The following is a 23,188-nucleotide window of genomic DNA, read 5'->3' on the forward strand; positions in this document are numbered from 1 at the left end:
TTTTCTTGCAAGAGAAAACTCAGAATGGCACAGAAAATCTATTCTAATCTGAATCCTTGTGGAAAAAATTCATACATATGAAGTATATGACAGAACTGAACATTTCTAGAAATGGATTTGTGTTGGTCTGATTTTTAGATTAATATTTAATAGTCTTTTTGTGTAGAAAGTTGATGATGATGTTCTACCATTAACAAAACAGGAACTCTGAGATAAGTTTCCTCTAGAAGCGATTGGTTTGTATTAATAAAGTCACATTTTGGGGACCACTGTCCTTGGGAATAATCAAAAAAACTATCTGCAGGGCAACTAACCAAGGATGAAAGAGGCTGCCAGTATTCTTAGAAGAAGAGGGAACTAAAATCTTGGGAAGATAAAAACCATTCCTTAGGAAGTGAACAAAATACCATGGAAGTACAATGTGGAAAGGGCCCATTGGGCATTTATTTGCTCCTGGATCTGAGGAGATAGAGGGAAAAGGGGTGTGGTGTCAGCCTGTGGGATCATAAAGACTGTCACTCTTCAATAGTTTTCCATTAAACATAAAAAATCATCTAAATATCATGGCCTACAATGCCCTATGAGATTCTCCACAGCCTATGCACCTTTATCTTCTACCATCCTTAAATCTGCTGTGCCCCTTGCCAGTCCTGAAACAGGGCATAACTGCTCTCACCCTAACATCATACGAACTTTGTATGTATGTTCTTGCTCTTCCTTTTGCCAGAAGGACACTGTTCCCCAGACTTTTGATTATCTTTTTTTTTTTTAATATTTTATTTATTTATTTGGCAGACAGAGATCACAAACAGGCAGAGGCAGACAGAGAGAAAAAGGGAAGCAGGCTCCCTGCTGAGCAGAGAGCCCGATGCGGGGCTCAATCCCAGGACCCTGGGATTATGACCTGAGCCAAAGGCAGAGGCTTTAACCCACTGAGCCACCCAGGAGCCCCTGGACTTGATTATCTTATCACCCTTGGAAGAAGGTTACAGCATGTGAGGTTGATGAGAGCATTCTCCGTTGTCTGAGAACATCCTTGATTTTTTTCATGGCTAAAACCATGCCTGGCAAATTGTGGGTACCCATCATGTGATGAATGAAGATGTCATCTGAAGAGAGTTCGATGGGGACATCATTTACCTTTTTCTAGTCTAGATATCCTATTTCAGATGCAACCAAGTTCATATAAGCTTTTGGGGGGAAGCTATATCACTGTGCTGTTTGTATTGACCTTATTGTTAAGTAAACCCCTCTATAATTTTTCCACAAAATTTTCTCTCTTCCATGGTCATCCCCATTTTAAGTGTATAATTATGTTTCTACACCCTAGGATTACTCTTATATTTGTCATTAATCAACTTTGCCATCTCATATTGCATACAGTCATGCATATATCATTTGCTTGTGCTGAATCTACTTTGTAAGCTACTCTGCCTCCATATTTCATGTTACTTAAGAATGTGGATTTTTAGATTGTCCCAAAACAGAACGCAGAAACTCCTGGGTTCCCAGTCTTTAGAAAACTGAGAATGTCCTTTGCTCAGCATGTGGAAATTTATCAGAATTCAAAGGATTCTGAAGGATTCAGAGATAAATTATTTAGCAAAGAGTAAATGTGGGACCTGCAACTATAAAAATCCTTAAGCAGAACACTGGCAGTAATTTCTCTGACATTGGTCATAGCAACATTTTTCTAACTATGTCTCCTGAGGCAAGGGAAATGCAAGCAAAAATAAACTATTGGGATTACATCAAAATAAAAAGTTTCCACACAGTGAAGAAAACAATCAATAAAACTAAAAGACAACCTACTGAAGGGAAAAGACACTTGCAAATGACATATCCATTAGTATTCAAAATATATAAAGAATTGATACAACTCAAAATCCAAAAAAACAAATAACCCAGTAAAAAACGTGAAGACATGAAATCTATTTCTCCAAAGAAGACATAGAGATGGAGAACAGACCATGAAAAGATGTTCAACATCACTCATCATCAGGGAAATGCAAATTAAAACTACAAAAAGAATATGGAATTTCTGAATCACCATACTGTATTCTGAAACTAATATAAGAGTTTATGTTAACTATCTGGAATTAAAATAAAAAACAAACTACAATGAGATGTCACCTCACAGCTGTCAGAATTGCTAAAATCAAAAATGTAAGAAACAAATGTTGGTAACGATGTGGAGAAAAAAGAAGCCTCTTGCAGTGTTGGTGGGAATGCAAACTGGGCAGCCACTGTGGAAAACAGTACGGACATTCCTCAAAAAATTAAAAATGGAGCTACTCTATGATCCAGTAATTACACTACTGGGTATTTACCCCAAAATACAAAAAAACACTAATTCAAACGGATACATGCATCCCTTTGTTTATTGCAGCATTTTTTATAATAACCCAACCAGGGAAGCAGCCCAAGTGTCCAACAATAGATGAATGGATTAAGAAGAGGTATATACATACAATGGGATATTATTCAGCCATAAAAAGATGAAATCTGGCCATCTGCAACCCATGGGTAGAACTAGAAAGTATAATGTTAAGCAAAATGTCAGACAGAGAAAGACAAATGCCATATGATTTCACTCATATATGGAATTTAAGAAACAAAACAAGTGAGCAAAGGAAAAAGAGAGAAAGACAAACCAAAAAACAGACTTTTAACTACAGAGAACAAACTTATGGTTATCGGGGTGGGGGGAGTGGGGGGAATGAGTGAAATGGGTGATGGGGATTAAAGACTACACTTATCATGATGAAAACAATTATTTAACAAAGAACAAGGAGTTCGCCTGTAATATGTAAGATTGGGGTAAACTCTGCACAGGAGTAGTATAAGGATTGAGAATGAATCATCTGTTAATAAGTCAAGGACAGAGTGAGCATTCACATGTTTATGATGAATTTCTCTTTTACTCTGCTAGCATGTTTCTTAAGCACAGTAACATGGATGGTAGGGGATGCAGAGACAAATGATGGAGCAGAAATCAGGAAACATGGCTTCTAATCCTACTGAGTTAGCTAAATGATGAAATAAACTCAAGGAAATTGCCAACTTGCAAATGTGTAAAATGGGGTTTAAAATGCTTACTGATAGGCCTACAGCTTTGTAAGAGTCAAATGAATTAATAACTGGAAGAGACTTTTTCAAAAACAGAAGGTAATATTCATTAGATCATTAATATTCTTTACCATAAACTTGCTATAGCATAGATCTTTCTAGATCTTTATACAGTCTGAATTCTGAACCCTAACTTAGTAGAGAGTCTATACAATATTGAAGTAGATTTTTTAACAAATATACAATAATACATATCCAATTGAGTGTGGCTTTTTCAAAATAATCACCTTGGTAGATGTTGGCATTGCTCAGAATTTTGTAACACCTCTCTTTGAACTGTTTATTAATTGCCAGAAAAAGAGACCCATGACTTTGTATCTCTCAATTCAAAAGCCAACTTTGTTCACTCAACTTGGCTGTCTTTAGTTTTGTCTACAGGAAATCAAATCCACTCTCAAAGTATGAAGAGTTGTTACCAATGGTATTCAAAATACATTACCTCCCAAAATGACTATTTCTAGTAGTCATCTGGATGGACAAGCTATGGGATGGTTATTAAAAAATCAGTTACATCCAATCACAACTCATTTCAAATGATACTGATAAATTTGAAAGGTTGAAAGAAAAGCAACAAAGAAAACACAATGTTTGGAAAATAATATGTAACATAAGAATATCTATACAACTGGGATTTTTTTTTTTAAACTCACAAAAGGATAAATAGCAGTTTAAAACTTTGGTCAGGAATATGAAGGTTTTTTTGATGAAGAAATGTAACTAGTAGTTTACTATATCTTTGCATACAGTGCATAAGGGCGCAGACAACATGAAGGATCGAGTCAGTCAGGAAAAAAACTTTAGCCAAAGAAGTTTACACAAGATTAGAAATTTCATATGGCTATATCTGCAAACATCTTGGTTAACACATGGTTATTTTCTCACAAAAAACAGTTACTGTGTGTTACTGTTACTTTTTCTTATGGTAAAACTGTCTTTCAAAAAAACTAGACTTAATTTCAATTAATTTTCATTGAATTTAGATATTAATCTTTCTATCCAGTGGAGAGTGTATAATCATTCAAAGGCCTAACAGGTTTCCATTTAATTTCCTTTACTTGCTTATAAACAACATTGTTGCACTGAAATCAGGATGCTTTTCAAAAATTAAAACCTCTTCCATTAAAAGTAACCATCCATTAAAGTAATTTAAATTAATGTAATAATTGACACGGTAATTGGAATTTCACTGAAGGGATACTAAGAGCATATTTTTTCTTATATATTACTCTGAGGATACAGAGTTCCTAATTTTTTTTAATGTCCACTTGCATATTGTTCTTAAAATTGCACATGCAATACTCATTAAAGCTAGGAAACAAGAAATTGCATAGTGGAAAGAAAAATATGTCTATTTTTCTAATATGTGAAACAGTTCCAATGCCATTTAAAATAACTTTGAATGGCATCAACTATTCTTCCTTCACATATCACACCCTGACTTTAAAGTGCATGAAGGTGGAAGAAAAAAATAGGAAATCATTGAATAACTCTTGCCCACCTACCCAATAAAATTTAGGAGTATAGTGTGCTAAATTTTTATCACCTCAAGAACCCCCCATCAATAGAGCTGAAGCACCAAAGTCTTCCTGGGTTTTATGACCACAAGAAAATGGCGGTAATGCATCTGCTCTCGTGAGGAAACAGTGTCATTATCTGCTTCAATTACTTCTTTTTCCCTAGTTTTAGTAAAATTATACATTACCTGGTCACATTAAAAATTCCACATTAAAAAAAATTTATCTTGGACTACTTCCATTAAAGCAGCTTGATTATTGTTAAGGATTGATTTGGTCATCCATGTTTAGTGAGTGTCTATCACATGACTGTGACTCTTCACAGTAAATGCCCACTGAGCTCCCTCTTCCTGTTGTATTTCAGGATTTTCTATTAAGTTCAGTGACATACCCCAACAAAAGAAATGGGATTAAGAATACCCACCTGTACAATCTCAGTGAAGGCACAGGTCATAATTGTACATGAATGAACGGATGGCTTTCTATAATTTGTGATATCCTGAATCAAAGTCCTTGACAGATTAAATTGTAATGGCAATATCACTAAATTAAACTACAGACACCCAAAGTCATTCAGTGAAAAAAAAAAAAGGGTAGTGTCATTCTTATATTCTCTATCTATATCCAACAGAGGAGATTGAACATTTTGTGATGAAACCTTTCCCTAAAAGCAACTGACTCAGTCTGGGGTTTGTTTGCAACAGAAAATCTCTATGTAGTTTTTTTCATTAACAGAAACTTCAATCTAGTACTTAAATCAGAGGAAAGAGATTTGGGCTCACCAGGAAGGTAGGTCTGGGACTCAAAAAACTAAAATTAACTGTAAAAAAAATAACAACAACAAAAAAAACCAACCCAGTTTTAATTTATTAAAGTCTTCTCTTCAAACTATGTCAAAGGGCAATTATACAAGTTATTTATTTGCTATCCTCTTCATGAATAAACAATTGGCAGCCGGAAGTCAACTTCTTTTCCTCAGAGTAACCCCCAAAAGATTTTTAAGACCTTAAGAGTCCACAAAACATAATTTACCAAGGAGGTATTTATAAATTTCAGTAGTTGAAATTTACTAATAATTTTCATCTGTCCTTTTTAGAGCTCTAAATTTCATATTCTAACTAATGAAAGCCTATCAAGTAAGAACAAAAATCATATTTCAAATACACTGGAGTTTGCATAAATAAATTAGAAGTCAGTTTAGTTGACTGACAAAGTTATAAGAGCAGTTACACAAGAACACAAACCTATAATTGGTTTTGAACCTTATTTCTTGGCCACAGAACTATATCTGGTTCTGTTTTAATAGTCATTTTCACTCCAAAAATGTACTAGGGAAATGATCTGGAACCAAAATTACTCTCTAACTAATTCCTTAGTTTTTCTTTTCAACATCCACTGAAGCATTTTGAAGGGAGAGTTATTGGATGTTTCAGCCTGAAATGTTAACATCCTTGTCAAAGCAAGTTACAGAGTAAGATAATAGAAATAAACAGTGCCACAGAGAAATGGTACATTCCTAGAAATGGCAAGAAGACTTCAAAAATTACCCGTTAAATGCAACCTGAAACCATAAAAGGCATTTCTATCTATAAACTGCAAGGTGACCTCCAATATTTTGTAATTTTTATATTTCAGATAGCTCTCAATTAAATATTTAAGCAAGTGGGACGCCTGGGTGGCTCAGTTGGTTGGACGACTGCCTTCGGCTCAGGTCATGATCCCGGAGTTCCGGGATCGAGTCCCACATCGGTCTCCCAGCTCCACGGGGAGTCTGCTTCTCTCTCTGACCTTCTCCTCACTCATGTTCTCTCTCACTGTCTCTCTCTCAAATAAATAAATAAATAAAATCTTTAAAAAAAAAAAATTTAAGCAAGTGATGCTACGACGTATTTTCCTTCCCTGATTCACCATCCCCAATTATTCATATAAGTGCTACCTTTTCAATAAGGCCTCTTTTTCTTTCATAGCACTTACCATCTTACATACCAAATATACTTACAGTTCATATTTATTATATACTATGTTTCTTCCCATACTAAAATGTAAGCCCCAGAGGTAATGAATGGACTTTTGCCTGTTCTATTCCCAAAAGAATTCCAAATTCCTAAAACAATACCAGGCATGTAGTAGGTCCTCAATAAATACTTTTTGAATGAAAAAATGTATGTATGATTCTCTGTGATGCATTATGATTAACAAAAAAGGCATGTTCTATCGCACTTACCCAACTATGAAAATATTTTAGCTTTCCATTTTGAAATGTCAGTACTTTCTCTAAAGTCACATAGAAGGTCTGACTCATTTAAAATGGCATTTGAAACTACTGACTAAATCCTTATTCCAAGAGTGAACTCACCTATTTACGCAGTCTATGTATGTGTATCAAGAAGATCAGGATCAAAATATTTATGTCACTATTTCTGTACCCACTACTTCTCTTTCTACACCCCAATGTATCAGCGCCACCCTGATATTTAAATACATTTCATTTGTCTGATCATATCTTGCAAAAATGCATTTTGTCAGTATGTACTTTACTTCTGATTGGAAATAATTGGAAAGATAGATTTGACAGTACTCCACCCAAAGATATATAAGTGGATGAGCTCTTCAAGAGAAATATTATAGAACCAGAGAAGGGTATAGAATTGGTGATAAGAGCCAGAAAACAAATGGTATCAGAGAAACAGAGGGTGATGATGGAGGGTAATCTACCTTGAGGTATATGAAAAAAATATGAACTAACTACTGGGGAGAATCTGATGTGGATTTTTTTTTTTATAAAGATAAATAAAAACAGATGCTGACTAGCACCCAAGGCCCAGCTGACATTAAACACTGTGAATTTGCAGTAAATCCAATTGGCAGAGTTACCTGAATTTCTCTAATAATATTCAGCAGCCCAGAAGCATAGAAAATGAAAGGCTAGATTAACCCAGGACTAGAAAGGCCAAGGGAACAGAATGGGGTGAAATTCGGTTACTATGGAAGAGACACAGAAATACTGCACATTCTCCACCTCATTTAAATGGGAAGCCAGAATTCTAAATTCAAGGGTTTTCCCCTCTCATAATCATCCCAAGTGTATCTTAATACTGATTTTAGTTCAGTTCAGACTTCAGTTAAAATTGGTCTAAAAATATGTTCCGGCTAAATAAAACTCTGACTCAAGCTAATGGTGTGGAATTGATACATAATCTGTAATCTTCTACCAGTAGAAGCCTATGTGTGGAACTTCACATTTTTAACCATATCATTTGGGAACCAGTATCTTACATAGCTGGAAAGTCTCCCTGCAGTTCCTAGCTGGAACAGAAGGGCAAGTCCTTTGGCAACCACCACCTAGACCACGTTAACCCTTTCATCTCCTCTTCACAATCAGGTTTTAACAAACAAACAAACAAACAAACAAAAGCTCAACTCCAACACATTCATTTAACAAATTCATTCAACAAATACTTAAGTGTGTTTCTGCTATCTACCAAGCAGTCAATACACTGGATGACTAGTGTTTTAAAATGGGGCCTGGCATGAAAAGATAATTGAACAAAACAAATTTCCTCTTTTGAAATCTGAGCTAAGAGATACTAAGCCTATGAAGCATTTCACTTGGAAGTTGGAGCTGAAAACCACCATGTAGAGGGGGCCCAGGTGTCATGTGGCAGAAGTTGAGAGGAGGCAGAAGAAGGAGGAAGCTATGAAGAGAGAAGGAGTGAATGGAACTCTAGATTCCTCTGAGGGAGAAATCCCATGGGCCATAAAAGAGAGATGGAGGAGATTTCTCCTGAGAACTGCCCCACCGGTTTTTAAAGTTCTTGTTCCAGGTCCCCTGATTCAGAGAATACAACTGACTACATTTTCTTAAGGAACTTTGAGTGATTCTCTACTTCTTGATCCAAAATGGGGCTAAGCAGAAACCACAACATGAATGATTATTTTAACCACACATACACATTTCTATAAGGACACATGGTATTCTACATATATTCACATACTATGGTCCACACACTAAGTACACCTCTTCTTGGAATGCATGTTGACTTATTTTTTATGTTTTCACATTTCTTCTCTTCTTTGCACCCTTTCTGTAAGGAAGAAGCTGTAGCCTGAATATGTAAGCCTTGAGTAGGTAGGGAAGATCTACCTATTGCTGATATTCTCACCTTAGAGGTTCTAGGAGGGGACAGGCAACATAACCCATTGGAAGAGCACTGGCTTCACAGTTGTGAAACCTGCTGCTTTTTGAGCTCCAGCTCCAGCACTAGTCATGTGACTGGCTACATTCCTTTCATCCTCCAAGCCTCACAAAATGTCGATCAAAGCACAGGCAAACTTCAAAGATATTGTGGATTCGATTCCAGACCACCACGATAAAGCAAATAATGCATTAAAGTAAGTCAAATGAATGTTTTTGGTTTCTCAGTGCATATAAAAGTTGTGTTTATACTATGCTGTATTAAGTGTGCAATAGCATTATGTCTTAAAAAGTACATACTTTAATTTATAGAGATTATTACTAATAAATGCTAATAAGAACCTAAGCTTTTAGTAAGTCATAATTACTGATCCTAGATCATCATAACAGATATAATACTTTTTAAAATATGAAATACTGTGAGAATTACCAAAAATGTGCCACAAAGACACAAAGTGAGCAAATGTTTTTGGAAAAATGGTGACAGTGGACTGAGGCAGTGTTGCCACAAACCTTCAATTCATTGTTGTTGTTGTTGTTGTTTTTTAAAGATTTTATTTATTTATCTGAGAGAGAGTAGGAGAGAGAGAAAAAATGCACAAGCAGGAGAAGGAGCAGAGGGAGAAGCAGATTTTCCACTGAGCAAGGAGCCCAACGTGGGGCTCAATCCTAGGACCTTGGTATTATGACCTGAGCTGAAGTCAGACGCTTAACCAATGAGCCACCCAAGCACCCTCAAAAACCTTCAATTTGTAAAAAATGCAATATCTATAAAGTACAATAAAGTGAAGCATGATAAAACTATTTCACTCTCAGGTAGGTGTATAAAGACTATCTGTAGTAGAGCTAAAAGCAACACTTGTTAGTCTTAACAGTCTTCACCCCCATCTATGACCTGCCAAAAATCACATGTTGGGAAATGAGCAAGCATCTTTTCTGGGACCTACTCACAACCCACTCATATCTTCCAGTCCCTACATTTCTCCTTGTTCATGAATGTAAATTCAGGTGATATTCAAGCCTAGATTTATCCTCAGATTTTTCTTGACGTTGTTGTTCCCTGTTCTTTATTCCTTCCTTCCTGATGTCTCCAGATACTTTCTTTAATATTTCCTTTCTAAGGAACTTCCTTTAGCCATTCTTTTAGTTCTGGTCTCCTGGCAACAAATTCTTCTAGCTTTTCTTCAGTCAAGAATGTGTTGCTTTCTCCTTCATTCCTGAAGGATACAAGGTTCTGGGTTGATAGTTCTTTTCCATCAACAATTGAAAAATATTGTCCCACTTCCTGGACTTTTACACTTTCTGGTGAGAAATCTATTTCCATTAAAACTATTTGCTCCTTCCAGGTAAAATGTGTGTGTGTGTGTGTGTGTGTGTGTGTGTGTGTGTGTGTGTTTTCCTTGCTTCCAAGGTCCTTTTTTAATCTTTAGTTTTCAGAAGTTTGACTATGATGTGCTTTGGTATGGATTTCTTTTTTTTTTTTTTTTAAGACTTTATTTATTTGATGGAGAGAAAGAAAGTAAGAGAGAGAGAGCACAAGCAGGGTGAGTGGCAGGCAGAAGGAAAGGGAGAAGCAGTCTCCCCGCTGAGCAGGGAGCCCCAAGTGGGGCTCAATCTCAGGCCCCTAGTATTATGACCTGAGCTGAAGGCAGAAGCTTACCCTACTAAGTCAACTGGGTGCCCCAGTATGGATTTCTTTAGATATATCATATTTGAGGTTCATTCAACTTCTTAAATCTATAGGATTTTTCTCTTTTGCGAAAAGGCTGGGAAGTTTTCAAACATTATTTCTTTGTCATCTTTTCCTTCTGTGACCTCTCCTCTGAATGTTTGATCTTTTGTTATAGTCTCACAGATCTCTGAAGCTCTGCTTATTTTTTCAGTCTTTTTCCTCTGTGTTGTTCAGATTGGTTAATTCCTATTGTTCTGTCTTCTACTTCACTGATTCTTTCTTCTGCTTTCTCCATTCTGCTCTTGAGCCCATTAACTGAGTTTTAAATTTCAGTTATAATTTTCATTGAAATATTTCATTTGGAAGTAATAGTCTAGTCATCATATGAAAAAGTTTATCCCTGGGTCAAGCCAGACCATCCAAATCTGCATATCTGGCCTCAGAGAAATGTTTATGCTATAATGTGGCAAGGCAATGTACTGGGCCTTTGTTGAGAAACATAATAAGAAGCAAGTATATAAGTAATAAGTAAAGATTATCGGTAGGAATGCTATTAAGAGTATAATGTACTACATCTCAAAGTATCCCTTTATGACAGTATTGGAAGAATATCTCTCAGCTCTGTATCACAAGAAGTTGAATAATCAATTTATATCTATATTTCAAAAGCTATGAAACCAATAATTTCCTTGCTTTGACTGCCAGGAAGTTCAGTCAAATTTGGTAATCCCCCCAGTACATTATGGCATAGGTTTTGTGTATTGGCTTTACCCATGACTTCATTTTATTTCTCAAAGAAAATTTTACTTTTACCCAGATGTCTTCATGTATTTATTCTTCTTCCCAGTTCTAGAGTATGCATTTTGTTATCTAATTTCATTTCTTTTGGAAACAGGGAGGTAAGCAAATATATTTTTACAAGATAGAGGGCTTGTAAGCCCTAACTAGGACAGAAAATAAACCTCAAGTATGTTCTCAACTCATAATAGGAACTTAATGAGAGCTGCCATTTTAATCCCACACTGTCTCTTTCTCAGGAGATCCTACAAGAATATATTTGTTGTCACATAATTTACACTAGATGTATTAGATGGAGCTTTTTGAAGGGGAGAATACAGGTACTACCTGGAGGACCGAGGCTCCACTGTGGAGAAACTGAAGACCACTCTCAGCTGAGTCAATTCCACCAGTGGCCAAAATGGGAAATCCAGGCAAGGCACGAGCAATAGAGGTCACAGCTCTCAAAGCAATGGGTCTGATTGCTGTGCCTACAGAAAATGAGAATAATCAATGGTTAGCATATTGACCATTTAAACATACTGCCTTATAATCATTATATGCAATGGTGTGCTATACTAGACAAAAGTCAATTTTCTTTATTGTTACTTAAGATATGCATGTGTGTATGTGTGATACATATACATTGCCATGTTTTAAAGTATGTTAATTTGTAAATGGATGTGTATTTAAAGAATTTTGATGCTATTATTGCAAGCAAACGTGTTATGCAAGTGGATATAGCAACTTCAGAACTCCTGCATAAAATACATACATAATACAATTTGATATACAGTAATGTGTAAAAGATTATATGGAACGCTCAAGCATCTGTTTTAAAAAGAACAAGGAACAGCAGATTTTGAAAAAGAAAAACAATCACATACAGTGCATAAATAGACATACAGCTCTGTTATGTTTCCACTAAGTATAAAGCAGCTGGTGTGAATAGAGATACTGTGAAAACAAGCAAGGTGCTGATGAACTTACAGATTCCATATTGCTTTTTACATGCATTACTTGCAATTTGATGAAATATAGTGAGCCTAATCGAATTTTTCATACATTAGGTTTCCACCAAAGTAAGGACAATTTACTCGAATTCAGTAATTAAAGAGTATGTGCTTAATTTTTATACTTCACTCAACCAGGCATTACAAATATATTATTCCCTAATCATAATGAAAACTTCGTAGATGGACAGAACATTTGACGGTCATTTTTTAAATGATTATATTGTATTAAAGATGCTTTCAACTCTCAAGGTTAACATATCCAAAGTAAATTAATGCTTTTATCACACTGGACTATAATTTGGTATTTCTGGTGCAGATTCATAAGTCATTGTTCTTTAAAGGTATTTTCTGAACTAAAAATAGTTCTAGTTGACATTGCCTCAAAAACACAAATAAACAACTGGTAAAATCAGCCTCATGTGGTGAGTACTTTAATCATTACCTCTACCACCACAAGCATCTTCAAGACCAATATGTATTTATGGGAGGACTCACCCTCAGGAAGCACAAAGAATTTTCCTTAAAAATTAGTGGATTTCTTTTTATCTTGTTCATATCCATTTCTGATGATATTAAATTTATGTGTAACTCATGCTTTGCATTTAACACCAAAAATGTTTGTTGGAAATATCTGTTCCTATTGCTCCCACACCTTAAAATCCTCCTCTAGATATTAATGTTTCTTAGTCAAGAATGTTCAAGGCTGACACTTCAGAATTCCATAATGGACACTGAAATACAAGGCAGTAAGTTAGGGTGAATTAGAAACTGAATATCAAGATCCTATTTCTACTTCAAAGTGTTTATCTGTGACTTCTTCATCTGTCTGATAAGGTAGAGAAGGTAAAAGACAGAAGAATGCATAACAAGAATGTACACCAACACCTACACCAACACCCACATACACATTTAAATGTACAAATCTTTAGCTGTACTAAAAAGAAATCTGAGTAAGAATAAAAGTTAAAGAAAAGCATTTTAAAGGACATCTGTAATTTAAATAAATCTTTTGGATTGACATATATCTATTTGCATAATATAACAGATATGTTCAATACATACTAAGCTGATGGCTTCTTTATATACATGTTACTTTGAAGTAGTAACACTGGGATTCCTTTTTTTTTTTTTTTTTTTTTCTTATTTAGTTCACCCTAGAGAGTTAAGGAAATTTGAGCTAAGCAGATAAATAATTTATTTCTAACTGCACTGTTAGAAGACTATCATTAATACTAAGGAATAAAATTTCAAAGTGGTACACAGGGATTTGGTCACATATTCCAATTGATATTAATGGACATCAAATGGCAAAATCCCAGAACACAGCTTTGAAAATTTAACCAGTTACATTTAAAGGGCAACATTATTACACAGGTGTTAAAAAACACCAGCAAATCCTCAGTGGCATTTGAAAATGTTCAATTAGGTCAATAAGACATTTTCTATTTCATGTTTTTCTTTCTTTCCTAAAACTTTCTAATCTACTTAATGAACATGAAAACCTTTCAAACTAATAAAGGTATCTTCTTAAAAATTAAGAGTAATTATGTTCTCTCAGGAAATGTGATCCAAAAATGAAGAAATGGATCCTTCTGTTACTGGGTTATAGTAAATTCAGTTTTTATTTCCATTATGAATTCCATTTGATTAGTTTTCTTTGTGACTCAACTGGTTTAATATGAAATATAATCTATCTGTTCTCGGAGAGCATTTTTATGGGGAATAGGTTTTAAAAATGACTTTTATCTACCATGAAAGGTTTCTAGAAGGAAATCTTTTGAAAGTATATAAAAGGATCTTTCTAAATTGTTATATAGAAATTTCTTTTTAGTTTTAAAATTACAGGGATGAAGAAATAATAGGTTCAAGATAAAAATAAAAGTTTCAGTATAAGTAAAACACATATATCTATACTATACAGAGTTGTACACGTGTCAATTAAAACACATAAATATTTCCAGGATCACAGCAGGTATCAGATAAGGACTTTTTACGATTTTGTCTCTTGTGTAGTAATTAACAATTTTAGACCAAAGACCAGGGAGGAAGAAGCCAGTTTGAGAGGCTTAAGGCATTGAATATGGACTCCATCTATAAGAAAATGACAAGGTTCAAAAATCAAGAAGTTGAAATCCTATAAGCGTAAGTGAACTCATAGGCAACATGCAATTTAAATTAAGCCCTCATCCACATGGGATGGCCAGATGAGCCTGATGCCTAATGGGAAATTCAGTTATATCAAGCCATTCTGTTCCAGCTGTGTGGAATGCTCCAATCAAGGTCAAGCCATTCTGAATTCCCCAATTTCAAAACAAGCTGAAGGTTTGAACAACCAACCAAACAACCAAACAAACAAAAAATGAAGTGCAGCCCCAACACTGCTACCAAGAGTCTGACTGGTTCGAAAGCAGCCTACTAGAAAAGCTGGTAGACTAGACTGAAATGTAACTTTTGACATCTAATCAGTCTAGGCCTTCCTTAGGGTCAAAACTTAAAATGCCAATTAATATGCTGAAGTCATAGATCTTCTCTGAAGAAACTTCACAGAACATTTTTGGATTCATTCCTATTCTAGAAGAAAAAATTTTATAAGTCAGAGATTTTTTAATTAAAATTTAATCAATCTGATTTGGATGAGGTTTTTTCCTAAGAAGATGATAGCATCACTTGCCAATATCACTTCAACAATTTTTAAATGCTACCATTAACAATAGTGTTATGTACTGATATGTAAATATTAAGGTATTATGACTTAATCAGTTTCCTTATGCAGGCCTCATTTGTCCACTCATCTGTCCATCTGTCTATCTGAGAAATGTCTATTAAGCACCTATACCTTTAAAAAAAAATTGTACTAAAGCTGAAAATCTTTCAAGAGCGATCCCATTTAATCAATTTGTGTCCCACCTTGTCACCAATGCAGATACCCAAAATACTAATCCCTGTAATTTTAGAAAGTGGTTTTAAGGCAAATAATATGAATCCAATTATTTATTCTGTATAGATGTTCCATTAGAAAAAATTCATAGTCATTTAAACATATACATTTTATAAATACTATTAATATGAATTTTAGAAAGAAAGCAATTGGACAGCATCAGAGACACAACAGGGCCAACAGCTTAGGCTAAAATTCTAGCTCCACCACCAGCAAGCTGTGTGACTTTGTGAAAACTTCTTCATTTCATGTACCTCCATTTTTTTCAACATTAAAATAATAAAATTACAATCACAACTTCACAGGGTTTTGTTTTTTTTTTTTTGAGGATTAAGTGATTTAATATATATAAAGGGCTAGCATAGGATAAAAACTATACAGGTGTTTGCTATTCTGATCTGCACTATCCACAAGGACAATTGATTTCAGGGGGAGCATTTATTCAGTTTACTTTGACAGTGCCTGTTGTGGTTCTGCTGTATATTTAGTAATGCTATTAAACCATTTTTTTTTAATAGAGAAAAAAAAGCATGATGCCTCTGATGGTAGAACTCGATATCCCCTGAAACCTTACAAGGACCACACATCCACAGTCCTTTCCCCTCTCCTAACAGCTCTCATTCAGCAGTGTCATAACGTTGTTGGTAAGATTACTTTCACTGATTCCAAAGGCAAAAGTCTCAGAGGCAAAAATCAATATATTTTAAAAAAATTCTTTTTTTTTTTTAAGAATCCAAAGGTCCAAGCACTAAACCAATATACAGGATTTTAATGACAGCTTCAGAACTCAAGTTTATTGGTGAAAAGGAGGTAGAGCTTTACTCTGCAAGACTAAATCCTTGAAGAGAAAGGAATTTTTAATGGGCAAGACAGTGTGGAACATATGCTAATTTTGGATAACTGGAATTTTGAATAATTGAGTTTAATTCTGTTTGTTTTTTCCCTAATCATTTGACTCCTAGGACAGCTACTGTTGCACAATTAATTGTTAGAGCTAAGTCCACAATAAACTCCCTGATAATAGCCCTAGCTGGCAATAAAACAGAAAGTGGGTTATAATACTCACTCATGCTCACTGTGTATACAAAAAGAAAATGTACTTTTAATTTGCTTACATTAATTAAAATATAAGGAATTAAGTAGATAATAAATTCATTAGAAATTGAACTTTGCCTACCTAATTGTTAATAATTTTAACATCATCGAGAAGAAAGAAAATATTAACAAATCAAGAATTTCAAGGATTTAGGAGTTGAGAAACTGATTTTATAAAATACTAAAATACACCTAAGTCAAGCACCAAAAAATTTATGCTTTACTAAAACAAGCTTAATATGTTAATGAACCTAATATACTAATAAATATGTGAAACATAGCTAGTTAAAAATACAGCTTTACACATGGATTAAAGCCCTCTGAGAAAATTAGCATAATTCAACCAGAAATTGAAGTACTAAAAGGATCCAGGGTTATATGTAGAGATATGAAATTTAAAGAGGAGAAATGGGGGAAAGAAAATCAATTGTTTTATGTTGTTGTTATTTTACTTTTATTGGAAAAAATGAAAATTACCTTGGGAAAATGTTTTAATTTCAGTTGACTATTTCAAGAATTTTTTCCTAAGTCTTTATATCTTTGTGGCTATATTTATTTTCTTCATAACATATTCAGTATGTTAATAGTCAATTCACATTCAGTCGCTTGGTACCTAGCATGTGCCAAGCATTTTATCTTAAAACAAAAGAATTAAGACAATTCATCAAAGAAGGGGCCATTTTCCTTTCTGAAAGTATCAGCTGCTGGTAGTGGAAGGATTAGGAGCACCCGTTCACGGGGTAACTTCCACGCGCCAGACCTGAGGTTGAGGACTCAAACAGATTGTGCAATGTAACCCTCACGATGCTGTGAAGGTAGATGCTGTCATCTCTATTTCGTATATGAAGAAAGGGAAGCTCAAACTGAATAAATAAACTGTTTGATGTCACACAGTTTAAAAGGGATAGACTGAAATCAAACACCAAGTCTCTATGACATGAAAGGCTGTACTCTTCAGCTGTTACTGAGAAATGACAGTGCAGCATTTATGAAGAAGATCACCTTCATATTGTCTTTGCCCAAGAAAACCAGTATCAGTATGGCCAATGGCCTAGTGCTAAGAGCATAGGTTCTAATGTCCAACCAATGAGGTGTAAGTCTCAGCTTGCTTACTTCATGTAAGTATGACTTTGAGCAAACTCCTTAACTTCCTAAAGCATCCGTCTTCCCTATCTGTGAAACAGGGTCATTAATAACAATATCAGAGCAAACTGAGGAGAATTAAATGATAGAATTCACCGAAAACATTTGGCATACTGCCTGGTTTCTAGTATACATAGGCTAATATTACTGTCAAAGCTAGAGTAAACTAAGCAGAAAAATAAACATTCAGCTACAAACATGTGGGGATAAACACTTAATACTTAAGGGGTATTTAATTAACCTCTTAGATCTCAAATTTGGAGATTTGCTTGTAATTCATATGTCATTTAATTTGTAAAAAAATACTTTGAGTCTATGATTATAAATGCATGTACTTGTGTAAACGTATCTTTATTAGATTTATAAGGCAATGGCAATATCTAAATGTATATGTCTTTTCATCCAGAAACTCCAGTTTGAGGAATCCATTCCATTAGTACATAGACACAAAGTTACATGTACAAAGATCTTCCTTGAAGTATTTCTTTTCATAGCAAAATAGTGAAAACAACATAAATGATCACCAATAGTTTATGCTATTAAATATAGTTCATCTACATACAATATCCTAGAAATTTTTACAAAAGATTTTATTTCTTTCAAAGCACAAGCAAGGGGGAGGGGCCGAGGTAGAGGGAAAAGCAGAGGAACCTGCTCTCGATCCCAGGACCCTGGGATCATGACCGGAGCAGAAGGTAGATGCTTAACTGACTGAGCCACCCAGGCATCCAATATCCTAGAACATTTTTAAAACTAACATGGATAGGGCACCTGGATTGCTCAGTCGGTTTATTGTCCAACTCTTGGTTTCAGTTCAGGTCATGATCTCATGGGATCGTGGGATCAAAGCACTCTCTCACACATGCATCAAGCTCTACACTGAGAGGGAAGTCTACCTGATTCTCTCCCTATGCCTATCTTCTCCCATTCTCTCTCATAAATTAAATCTTTTTTTAAAAAAACAAATAAATAGAAAAAAGGAAAACTAACATGGAAGTTTCTCTAGTACAAATGCTGAAATGTTAATAACAAGTAGCAAAATAATATATATGATGTGGTTCCATTTTGGGTTAAAAAAAGTATGATTACATTTAGTACATGGCATGTAAATGCATAGAATGTTGAGTTTTAAACTATTAACAGTTAACTCTGGGGATGGTGCTGAAGAAGTCTCAGGTTGATATCTAAACTTCCATACTTGATTCCTTTAGATAAAAAGTGTTTATAATTTACTTCTGCAATAAAAAGTGACTAGTTTTTACAATGCTCCAAAAAGTTACAATAGAGAAATACGCACTATCAGATTTTCTGTTGTGCAACTTTTATAGAGAGGATGTGCAAGGATTGTATATTTTGCATATTTAAGAGAGTACACTTAGTCCTTTATCCAACATTTTAAGCAAAATATTAACAAATTCAGAATATATCCTGAACATAATGATCTCTCCCTCCCTACACATACACACACAAACACACACACACCATAGTGTATGAAATGGCTGTAAGGAATCCCAATAGTTGTCTTCAAATATTGAAGGTAACCATAGAGAAAAGGTTTCATCTATGCTTTTCTTAAAAGATAACTAGAACTAATGGTTAAGCACACATTAATTTTTTTTAAATTTTATCTATTTATTTGACAGAGAGAGAGACACAGTGAGAGAGGAGACACAAGCAGGGGGAGTGGGAGAGGGAGAAGCAGGCTTCCCACTGAGCAGGGAGCCCCAGGTGGGGCTCAATCCCAGGATCCTGGGATCATGATCTGAGCTGAAGGTAGACATTTAATGACTGAGCCACCCAGGAGCCCCAAATAGTTTTATTATTACCATGATTTCATCAATTTTTTGCAAATCCAGCAGCACAAGTAGTTACACTGGGACATCCTTATTCCTTGAACCTAGATGGATACTTGGCAGGTAGAATACAATAAAATGACCTCTCTACTATAGCAAATATTAGATTAGACGATATCTTCGAATTCAAAATTCAAGGACACTATGAACTTTCCCATGGTAGTTTAGGAGAAATTTTACATGCTCTGTGCTTTCTAATAGATACCTGTGATGAAGCTAACTTAGAAAGAACCAGATACAAGTTAAAATAAAATTTTAACATTAAATACAATCACACTCAATATAGAGACTCTTCTTTTGAGTGCTTTTTAATTGCCAGGGATTTTCTTAAGTGTTTTTTGTATACATTGTGTCAATGACATTACCATAGATTTTTTTGGTCTCCATTTTTATAGATGCATAAACAAGACTCAGCAGAAATAAATATCTCACCCTCAAGAGATCACTCAGTAGAAAGCGTGGGTTCAGTATTTGAATGGAGGTCAACCTGATTGCCAATATCATGCTCTTAGCCATAATGTTATACTTATTCTTTATATTATTTTATTTTATTAAAGATTTTACTTATTTATTTGAGACAGAGAGAGAGAGCACAAGCAGTGGGGAGGACAGAGGGAGAGGGAGAAGCAGGCTTCCCACTGAGCCGGGAGCCGGATGCAGGGCTCAATCCCAAGACCCTGGGATCATGATCTGAGCCCCAGGCAGATGCTTAACCAACTGAGCCACACAGGCATCCCTTCTTCCTTATTTTAAATGTTTGGATCTGAATTAAGTTACAGAAAGAGTAGTCACTGATTTTGTAGCTCATAAAGATATATTGTCCAAGTATGAGAAAACCAAAAATATTAGCATTATATTAAAGGTTGGCTAGGAATTAGAGTCCCAGTTTATTATACCTGTATTTATTTGTAATTACCTGATGTAATTATAAGTAGCATCTTCTTTCAGTCTAAAAGTATCTCAGTTTGGATGATTATATTATATGCATGAATTACAGCACAAAGATAATTATGAAAGCAAAGTGAAATTGATTTAGACTAAAACCATAACCTATGAAGAACTCAGAAACTGACTAAAAGAATGGCATGAAGAGATAAATGTCTTTAAATCTGATACTCGAGGGAAAAATATATGGCATTCAAATGTGATAGCTAGGCATAATTAGTCTATATGTTCTTTCTATTTTCAACCTGTAGGTGGCCACCACAAGCTACACTTACTAAACAACTCATTAGTAGCATTTTCAATACTGTCATCTTCAGATAATTAGCAATTTATTTAAATAACCAATTTCTGTAGAAATAATTGCCATGAAATGCCCTGAACCTACTTTTTTATAAACTATAATAAAAGTGTTAAGATAATCCCTGACATTTGCAAATGCCATTAGTTCACCTTTCCTTTTGATAGTCCTATGGCATTATGTTTAAACAATTACCCGATAACACAGCAGTTTAATGAAACAGTACAGTAAGCACATTCTTCAATATGGCCAGTGAGGACATTCAGATTTAGAAACAAATCCAGTGTGCAGACATGTTTACACAAAGAAGAGACACACAGCCAGAAGAAAAAACGTTAATGAAATAAGTACATTATTGGTATTTCCAACTTGGTTTAGTTTTCACAGTAGATGCTGCAACATATGCACTCTCTTCGGAAATAAGAATGGAGAGTTCTGTAAATTGATTCGTGTAATGGGTGTGTGTAAATTAAAATCATATGAATCTATGAGTAAAATACACTCATCATATTATTTGTTCAGTAACCTCCACACGGGAGAAAACAAGCAGGGAATTTTTCTTACTTTCATTTTAAAATGTTTAAGTATGTTTTTGCTTACAAAATGGTGCAAATTTTCAAAGCTGACATATCATGAAAAACTGCAAATGGTTTTTTAGATCTCAGCTGGTATTTAACATTTAAAATGGGCCAGAGTTCTTCCTTGCAATTCAGCTCTCTATTCCACTAAGAGGGGGCAGACAATGTTTCTGAGTTGCCAGTGACAAAACTCTTTGAGGCTTTCATAATTTTTAAGCTGTTGCCTTTCATATGATAAAAGGGAATTAGAATTCAAAGCCAATGGTGATATCATTTTATGGCTAAAACGAAATAATCTGAGAGTCTAATGAGTACTAGTTGCTATATTATTCATACATTATGTATATCCTCACAGTAAGCCACAGAGGCATTATCCCCATTGTACAGATGAGGAAATTCAGGCTCCAAGAGGCTAAATTGTATGAGGCAGGGGTGTGTGGTAAAATAATGTATTACAACAATAAAACAATCAGGATGTAATAGGACAGTAAAATTCAATGCTACATTTGAATTTGAGGGCTTTTCTTTATTTCCAAATTACCATATGCCTCAGTCCTTCCCAAATAAGTACTTCTGGCTGTGCTTTTAGCATATAAATATAATGAGTTTACCTACAAATACAAATATATGGACTACTCTTAGAAATACACATATTTCCTTAGCCAAGAAATTCAGAACCATGATAGATTTGGTGAACATAAACATTTCTCATGGAATTCTGCCTATGGGATGTGCAGGGCAAATGTTATCAGACCAGATAAAAATCTCCCCGGTCAATGTCTACTCAAAATGGTTATCTGGTGGGGAGGAAAAGGAAGAGAAATATTATAATGAAGATGCTAACGCTGATGACCAGAACTACATTTTATCCATGGAGAATCCAGAATCATTCCGAAGTGAGCATTTTTCCGAAGACATTAAAAAAAAAAAAAGTTTCTGCATCCACTAGGATCATATTATTTCTTTCTTTGGAAATCCATGAATTCTTTTCTCTCTGAAATTCTGTACTCTTTTCACTCTGTGGGTGGTTCCCTGGCCAGGGTGTCCATGGTAGCACTTGCCTTACTGTAAAACCTTTGCTTTCATTCTTGGGAATACATTCTCTTTTCGCTTGACAATGAATTACATGTGTAAATCTCTGTGCCCTGTGATCAGGCTGCATTCCTCAGAGTCTGCTGAAACCCAGGCTGTACAGCAGGCAATAAGGTTTTGTTCTCTTCAAAGGTAGTAATGTGGACAAAGACATCTCCAGCTGGACCCCATCTGAACCCTGAGAACCAATGCTTTCTATGGACTGCCTGGGCACTTTGCAAAGGAGGGGCTCTGCCCATTCATATTTGCTCTACTGATTAGTAATTGCTCCCTTAATTACTCAACAATAAAATTTCTTCGTAAATTTCAATAGGACAAAAAATGAGAAATCACTTTCAGTCAAAATTATTTATCATAACCAGTTGCAAAAAAGCAGCAAGAGAAGTGCCTCCTCTCAGTGAGCTTATGAGGCTGAGCAGAGGAGATAAAAACATGATTGATGGATATCCTCGGCCTGATTGTGGGGCGGCAGAAGAGTCATAGGACAGGATGAGTGAAAGACTAACTAAAGAGGTCCAGGAAGGCTTTATGGCACATGCAGGACTCCAACTGGGCTCCTGAAAGATGGTCTGGGTGGGTCTGGGGTTGAGAACTAGGCTATTTCAAACCTGGCAGGAGTTGGGGACAAGGTGAGCAAAGTTGCAGATATACTCCTGAACAAATCAGGTTCATGAAACACATTAATAGCAAAACTGAAGTGGCCTTGCAGTTTGGGAAATGGTATACAAAGCATTTAGATAGGGAGAAGGGTTGCCTGGTGAACAGAGGGAACAGCCCTTCCCTGACCCCCTAGCTATAACCACGATACTTTCTTTTAAAAAGGCTTTTTAAAATACTGATATGGCATAAGAAAAAAAAAGGGGGGGGTTGAATTTCAACAGTGTCTTGAATAAAAGATATAGTATGAAGTAAGTCTAGATTTATTTTATTGTTAATAAAAAAA

The 23,188-nt window shown here is 35.1% G+C and overlaps 1 protein-coding gene across 4 annotated transcripts in view; it reads right to left on the reverse strand.

Annotated features, from left to right (window-relative positions):
• The window catches only part of DPYD (dihydropyrimidine dehydrogenase), an 833,094-nt gene that overhangs the window by 144,459 nt on the left and 665,447 nt on the right, over positions 1-23,188 (reverse strand). For all 4 annotated transcript variants that reach the window (XM_059375481.1, XM_059375484.1, XM_059375483.1 and 1 more), the window contains one exon: positions 11,636-11,778. In XM_059375481.1, the coding sequence (XP_059231464.1) occupies positions 11,636-11,778 (143 nt within the window). The remainder of the gene's footprint in view (positions 1-11,635; positions 11,779-23,188) is intronic.

This window comes from Mustela nigripes, chromosome 14 (assembly GCF_022355385.1).
Source record: "Mustela nigripes isolate SB6536 chromosome 14, MUSNIG.SB6536, whole genome shotgun sequence".
Taxonomy (NCBI): Eukaryota; Metazoa; Chordata; class Mammalia; order Carnivora; family Mustelidae; genus Mustela; species Mustela nigripes.